The sequence below is a fragment of the Nannospalax galili genome, unplaced genomic scaffold, assembly GCF_000622305.1.
Source record: "Nannospalax galili isolate Female #2095 unplaced genomic scaffold, S.galili_v1.0 scaffold160, whole genome shotgun sequence".
NCBI lineage: Eukaryota > Metazoa > Chordata > Mammalia > Rodentia > Spalacidae > Nannospalax > Nannospalax galili.
Genome location: NW_008346900.1, coordinates 3476185 through 3484147, shown reverse-complemented (window position 1 = coordinate 3484147; position 7963 = coordinate 3476185). Strand labels below are relative to the sequence as shown.

General features: G+C 43.4%; 2 protein-coding genes across 4 annotated transcripts in view; both read left to right on the top strand.

The window, feature by feature from the left end:
- The first annotated feature begins 6 nt into the window (after nt 1-6).
- On the top strand, nt 7-1363 carry LOC103742305 (sphingosine kinase 1-like). The gene is made up of 2 exons (XM_029568447.1): nt 7-60; nt 297-1363. Exon 2 carries the CDS (start codon nt 370-372, stop codon nt 1075-1077), a length of 708 nt encoding a protein of 235 aa, XP_029424307.1. The 5' UTR covers nt 7-60; nt 297-369; the 3' UTR covers nt 1078-1363.
- A 1138-nt stretch (nt 1364-2501) lies between these two features.
- The window catches only part of LOC103742289 (zinc finger protein 345), a 16291-nt gene continuing 10829 nt past the window's right edge, over nt 2502-7963 (top strand). For 2 of the 3 annotated variants that reach the window (XM_029568452.1, XM_017800676.2), the window contains exon 1: nt 2502-4286. Coding sequence is in view for 1 of the 3 variants with exons in the window: in XM_017800676.2 (XP_017656165.1) it covers nt 4284-4286 (3 nt within the window). In the remaining 2 variants the exon portion in view is untranslated. Of the gene's footprint in view, nt 4351-7963 lie in introns of all 3 variants that reach the window. The other variant, XM_029568451.1, reaches the window with a different exon arrangement.

Here is a 7963-nt window from a genome sequence, read left to right as displayed (position 1 = left end):
GTGTAGCCTTCCAGGAGGCTCTGGCAACGCACTAGCAGCTTCCTTGAACTACTATGCTGGGTGAGAGGCCAGAGTGGGTGTCATCCCCCCTCCCCCACCCCCTCTACCAGGTTTTCTAAGTTGCCACTCCTGCCTCATCCTCAGATCACTGGCTGGGACCAGTGGTCTCCACTTGCTGTCACTGCCCCCACCAGCTCCCTAGGGACCACATCACTGTCTGTCCCCAATCCCCAGGAAGAGTAAAAAGAGGATGCATGGGGCTCATGCCCCGCCCCATCTGACCTTGAACCCTGCAGGTATGAGCAGGTGACTAATGAAGACCTCCTGACCAACTGCACGTTGCTGTTGTGTCGCCGGCACCTGTCACCCATGAATCTTCTGTTGATGCACACTGCCTCTGGACTGCACCTCTACTCCGGGCTCAGTCTGGCCTGGGGCTTCATTGCTGATGTGGATCTGGAGAGTGAGAAGTACCGGCGCCTTGGGGAGATGCACTTCACGTTGGGCACCTTCTTTCGCCTCGCAGCCCTACGCATCTACCAGGGTCAACTGGCCTACCTTCCTGTAGGAAGCACCATCTCTAAGAAGCCTGCCTCTCCCCCACTGATGCACAATGGCCCTGTGGACACATACCTCATTCCCCTGGATGAGCCAGTGCCCTCCCACTGGACTGTGGTGCCCTACCAGGACTTTGTGCTGGTGCTGGTACTGCTATACACCCATCTGAGCTCCGAGATGTTTGCAGCACCCATGGGCCGCTGTGCGGCTGGCGTTATGCATCTGTTCTATGTGCGTGCGGGGGTATCGAGGGCCATGCTGTTGCGCCTCTTCCTGGCCATGCAAAAGGGCAAGCACATGGAATGTGACTGCCCCTACTTGGTGCATGTACCCATGGTCGCCTTCCGCTTGGAGCCCAAGAACCAGAGGGGTGCGTTTTCTGTGGATGGGGAGTTGATGATGTGTGAGGCTGTGCAGGGCCAGGTACACCCTGACTGTTTCTGGATGGTCAGTGGCAGCAGAGATGTCCCACCCAGCTGGGAGACCCAGCAAAGGCCACCTCCAGAGAAACCTTTATGACCTGGCCCCCTGTGCCTCTGTCTACTGTCTAGACTGAGATGGGCAACCTCCCTTCATTCCCTGGGATGGGAGGGTCTGTCCATTGTTCACATGGAGGTGGTGGGACCCCTCTATAGAGTGCAGGCAGGTGGGGCTGTGCTTCGAGAAGACAAGCTCAGTTCTCCAAAGGCCAGAATGAGACCCTGGGCAGGAGTGCTGGCTGGGCCAGTTGCCTGTGGAAGGCCCTTCCAATTGCTTTAGAAATCCCTCGCTCAAGAATCAAATTCAAATAAAATGACATTTCCAACCTGCTGGTCCTTCCTGGAGATGGGGGTGGAGTGAGGCAAACCAGCCAGGGCTATGAGGCTTATAAAATGATACCGTTTAGGAGATATTTGGTGTTGTGTTTAATCGTCATCATTATCGTCATCATCAAATGGACTGAATTTTAGAATCACCTAGGAGTACTCCTATGGGAGAGTGAAAGGGGGCATTTCTGGAGAGGTTTATCTGAGAAGGAAAGACCCACTTCAGTAGAGAGCAAGGGGTGTAACAGCATTTATTTCTCTGTAAGCAGCAACTCTCTCATCACCATGTCTTCTCCATCGTGACGGACTATATATTCAAATCACGAGCCAAAATATACTCTTCCTTCCTTAAATTGCTATTATCAGGTATTTCGTCACAAAAATGAAAAAACACACTTGGATTTCACTTCTAACCAAAAAAATTTGCTTTTTATATTATCATAGACATTTGATAAGTTTACCTCTTCTCTCACACATTTTTAAATATGGTAAAAAATATTTAGTTTTAGTAGCTTCATTTATTCCCTAACCCTTTTATTGTGAAATACATGAGTAACTGTCTCTCTTTTTTATTTCCTTAGAAATAGAAATGTTAATGCAGTCTGGAATTTGACAAGACTGGATCCCAACAATCCATGTTGCAGAACTTTCTTAAAGATTAATTCAAAAAAGAGCACAGCCCTGCAATCCCAGCTACTCAGAGAATGAGATAGGAAGACTACAATTTCAAGAACTTGCTGGACTACAAAACAAGCAAAAAGAGAGCTGGGGCTGTAGCTCAGCAAGGGGGGCGGGATTATTTACAAAAGAGGGCATGCTTCTGGATTTTTTAGAATATCAGTTTCTCAGGCTGGAGAGATGGCTCAGTGATTAAGAGCACTGGCTGCTCTTTCAGAAGACCCAGGTTCACCTCCCAGCACCCACACGGCAGCTAACAACAGTCCATAACTCCAGTTCCAGGGAATCTGACACCCTCTTCTGACCTCTGTGGTTATTGCAAAACACAGGTGCACCCACATATTATATAGGCAAAACATACACATAAAATATAAATAAATTTTTAAGTTAAAAAAGAATATCAATTTCTCAAATTTCTAAGTTTATTTTATATTAATATTTAAACTCCAATACACTTGACTTTTGAAAGATAAGCCTTTCTTTGGCAATAGACTGGAAACCACCTAGAGCCCATATAGAAGAGGAAGCAGCCCCACCCACTATGATATTGTCAGGGCTGAGGTCACCTGCCTTGAGCCCCATTCATTCTTTTCAGACCTGCTGCACACTAGACCCTGATGAAGCAACCAGGACACATACCACTTGAAGACAAGTGGTCTTCACATTCTCTCTGTGGGTTTATTTTTTTCATTACCACCTTACTTTCTTATAATCAAGTGAAAGAATTCTGCATGTATATCCCAGCTAGCTTTTACCTGCTGAGCCATCTCACCAGCCCTATTAGTTGTTTTATTTTTGGGCTTTGGGGGGGTTATGGTGGTGAGCTTTTATTACATCATAACTTTAAATTCCTGAGATGACTCCAAGTATATTTAATCCCACAGTCCCTGTCATTATCTGTGATTAACAGGCCATGCTATGAGCAATTGTAACCATTTCACATCGAAATTTATCTTTCCGTGTCTTTTTATGGGTTTCATATAAGAGTGTCACTGAACTGATTGATTTTTATCATATGCTATATGATAAGCACCTTCTGTAAGCTACATCATTAAACATTCACAAGAGACAAGCAAGTTTAACATCAGTGCCCTCAACTTGAAAAACAGGTACTTTTATAAAATTTGATGTTGTAATTAAAAACACACAAAAGAAAAGCCCACGACCAGACACTTTCATGGCTAACTTCTACTAAACACACAAAAATACCAAAACCTTCTTATGCTCTTCCAAAATTATTTTTTTGAGGTTGATATCATGCTAGCACTACAGTAAGTCACAGGCAGCAAAAGAAAGGGAAAATGTAGACCAGTATCACTGATAAACATATACATAAAACTTTTCAATAAAATACTAGCAAGCAAAATTCAGAAGTACATCAAAATTATACATCATAACCAAGTGATATTTACATCATGTAAAATAAAGTCAGTTTAACATACCCAAATCTAACAAAGGAAAATTGTCAAAGAAAAGGCATTTGACAAAGTTCAACACCCCTGTGCCCCCAGGAGAGCTGTCTCCCCTATCTGTTTCAAAAGTATAGAGCTCTTACAAATAAATTTTATGTTAAGCATATGCTATAATGGCAACAATTAGGATATGCTGGGTTGTTTTTACAATCAATCTGACCTTTTTCTTTACATTTCTTAACTTGAATAATAGAAAATGTTAATTACATTTGTGCTTGGTGGTTTCTTGTATTTGATATTGCTGTCTTAAAGAACGCTTCCCATTCCAAAGCTCAGGCTGTCGCCTCAGGAGACCAGTCTAGAAAAGTTACGGAAGTTTAAAAAAATTATTCCTCTGCTTTTGTGAATCACATATACACATACAGTATAATTCCTACAAGGATACGACCTTACAAAAAAGTTAAATGCACTTGTCCCCTTAGGTGGCTAGGTTCTCCCACAGAAGCCTTGCCCTGAAAGAGCCGCAGCCAAGGAATTTAACATTCAGGCCTCACAGGACGGTGCTATCTGCTGTCACTCAGAACTTGAAGGGGTGGCACTTGAAGGTTTCCGTATTAGGAGGGTTGAGACGCTATCCAATCGGGCACGGAGTTAGAGCCAAGGGTTGGTTGGGCCTTCATACTCTCGCGGCACTTCGTCTCCGAACCAGAAGTACTAGGATCTGCTCCACGTTACGGGAGGCCGCAGTGTCGGTAGTGCAGCTACTGTCACTGTGACCTGCAGGTGTTGGAGCTGCAAGTGCAGGACGCGGACACCCGGAAGCCAGGGCATGGTAAGCGAGCGGTATCCTGAGACTGCGTTGGGAGCGCATTTATGGTGGACTCCGAAGTCTGCAGGTTAGCTCTTGGCTAGGTGCGGGCGTGTTATGCCCCCTTGGAAGCTGGGCCTTCAGCGGTCCCTCTGTGTGGTGGAGCTGCTGCGACAGCACCGACCTGGCGTCCCTGAGTTCTAGCCCAACCTGGGCAACACAGTGAGACCCTATAGCAAAAAGATTTGGGGGGCGGGGGGGGGGGAGAAAAAAGTTCACGATGTGGTAAATGACAGAGGAGACTTGTCTGAGAGTGTGGGGGCAACTAGGACCATTTCAGATATCCAGCACAAGGGCTGCCTCCGCCCTCAGCAGACGCTTCCTAGTCCCTTCACTGCAGAGCTCTTCCTTCGTATTTGGCACAACTCTCAATGCCTCTTCTCCCGGAAAAGTACACCCTTCTTCCCTTAATTGACCCCTTCAACATGGGGTTGGTGGGAGGCACTGGGGCTCAGAGTACCAGCTGGGATCAGCAAACCTTGAAGGTTCTTCATTATCAGCTTACTGACTCTTCTCACTTCAAAATTCTTGGATTCTCCCCTCTTCTTCATCTCCACACTCAGTTCTCTCTCCTACTCTTCATTCTGGTGATGAGAGGAAGAGCTGAGGTCACCTGGGCCAGCAGGGTAAGGAGGAAGAAGTGATGAAGCAGAGGATAGAATTGCCCTCTGCACCTTCACAGTCTGGAGGAGGCACGTTCAGAAAATAGGTCTAATTTTATCTGAAATAGGACCTTGACCATCATACAAGTTGAGTGTGCATCATCCATCCTGCGAGTAAGAAAGATTCTATTATCAGACCAGCCTGGATCTAATGAACCCTTTACTGGAATAGGCTTCAACCTTGGGCTCTGTTGATTTGAACAATACACTAATACAGTGTTCAATAGCTCAAGATCATCTGGGGTTAGCTTTAACACCCATTGTAGTGTCCCCCTGAACAAAGTGGAGCCTAAAAAGTTCTTGTTCTAGGAAACACCTGTAGATTGAGCCCCATCTCCCTGCCTCTGTGGGCAGGCAGGAACCCTGATACATTTATATGGACTAACCCACTTCCTGCTTTTTTAGTTTTTCACCTGGCACTGCTAGACACAGGGAGGCTTCTGTTTTCCATCCCCTGCACCCGCCTCCTCTTTTCTTTCTCTTTTATTCCCAACTGTGGTATAGAGTACTTTCCACAGTATCTTGGGGAAGCAAGTCACACCAGTCCCTCTATATGTGTTCTCGTCCAGCAGAAATTCCAAACTCTGTATTTCCCAGAGCAAAGAAATGAATGTCTGCAGTAAGTTGTTTATTTACTTTTTAACTTGTGTTATATTGTATTTGAAGAGTTTTATAAAAGTTCATTATTAGGATTTTTTTTTCATTACAGCTTTAATATATTCAGTAACACATCCCAGAGCAAGGACACATCTCTTTCAAAGGTGGCCGTAAATTTTTAGGTTCACAGTTGAATTAATACAGTCATACAATATTGAACTCAGTATAAACCCTGTAAGACATAAAATTGAATGAGTTTTTACCCTTTGAAGAAGATCTGTTTCATTTTAAAATATATTGTTCCTTGCAGAAAGACTCATTGTTTTTGCTAACACTGAGATGTTGTTTATTTTAATTTATGTGTATATGTGTGAATCTGTATAAGTTTATATGTGCCACATTGTATGTACTGCATGTATGCAAAAGCCCTTGGAGGAGAACAGGGGTTTGGATCTCTTGGAACTGGAGTCACAGCCCACATGTGGGTGCTGGGAACCGAACCTGGGTCCTCTATAAGAGCAGTAAGCACTCTCAACTGCTAAGCCATCTCTCCACTCAGGAGAGAGTTCATTATTCATATGTAAAAACATAAATTTCTGCATCAGAGAAAAATACATAAGAAAAAAATAGACCTATTTGTATATGTGAATGGTAAGACCTTAGAGACATTGAACTGCGTTCCAATTGGTCTCTGGTCTTATACTTTATCAGAAAGACATGAACTGTTACCTGAGTTTAAGAGCTCATGCTAAAGTCTCATGCTATGTATTGTTTCTAAACAGAGCCTTTATTGGTCTCACAGATGATGTATGAAGTGTTTCATTACCAACTTGGAGGTAAACATAGCATTTGGCAGTGGTTAATAGGTGCCTAGTGCTGATAAACAGATCAACTAAGGAGGTTTCAGATGTCACTGAGATAGAGCCTGGCATACTGGTGCACACCTGTAATCCCAGCACTTGAGAGGCAGAGGCAGGAGGATCTCCACAAGGGAAACCATCCTGCCAGATCAGCCAGGGCTACATAGCAAGACTCTGCTTCAAAAAACAAAAAGCAGTTGCTGAAATAGTGTTTTCCTAGACAGTTTATAGAAGACTGCACTTGCTACAGGGAGGAAACTAGAATGTGTACAGGACAGGATGTCCTCTAGGTTTTTAAACACATTTCAGTTTATGTCAGCTTGTTTCTTATATGCAGTTTGGATATAATGGATTGTTCAAAGTTTTTCGGTTTTGGTTTTTTCATTTGGTTTTGTTTGTTTGTTTTGAGACAGGGTCTCCCTGTAGTCCCAGCTGGCATAGAACTGGCTGTGTAGACCAGGCTGGCCTCAGTCTCATAGAAATCCACCTGCCTCTGCCTCCCAAGTGCTGGGATTAAAGGTATGCGCCTGTTCAAACTTTTTCACAAGCTTGTTTTTTTTTTTTTTAATGTTGTTGATGGTGTCATTCATGGTTTTGTTTGTCCCCAAATCCAAATATTTAAATTTCTTACACATTGCGTAAAAAATGGTGAGTTATATATTATGGTTGAATCAAGGCTTGCTGGGAAATGTCAGTGAAAAATACAAATTAATCATGTAATCATTCATGGGTGTTTTTTCCTTGTAAGTATTTATCTCATTTATTCCCATGTGATTATATGCTGTCTTTTACTAGTAATCATTCCTTCATCTTTCCTAAAATAGTTTTCAGTCATTTTCTCATGTTTAATTCACTTGTATATATAATGCTCATCCTTTTCTGTAATTGTGTTTGTGTATGTGTGTGTAGACATGGTATCCCATAGTGCTCATGTGGAGGTCAGAGGACAACTGTCAGGAGTCAGTTTTCTCCTTCCACCTTGTTAAGACAGGGTCCTTCTTTTTGTTTCTGCCATGCTGCATACTCCAGGCTAGCTAGCCCTCAAACACCTGGCAGTTCTCCCATCTCAACATACAAGTGCTGGTATTTAAATACGTGCATTACCTCATCCAACATTTTAATATGGGTTCTGGACATGTCATTGGCCTTCTGTAACTTTTACTTGCTGAGCCATCTCACCAGCCCTGTCCATTCTTTTTTTAAAGACATTCTCTCCATACTGATTTGTTTTCATTTGTAAGAAGTATAACTGTTTTTCCTCAAGTAGTACTTTATGTAGTAGTGTTTATGTTGAGCTATGTCACCAGCCCCTTTTTGGTTTTGTGTTTTATTTTCAAAGTCTCTGTAGCCCAGGGTATCCTCAAGCTCATAATGTTGCCAAGAGTGGCCTTGAACTCCTAATCCTCCTACCTCCACTTCCAAGTACTAATATTACAAGCATAGAACCCAGCTTATTTTCTTCTTGAGGTATGAAATACAAGTGCCTAAAAAGTTGATTCTCTACTATATGCACTGAGTTTAA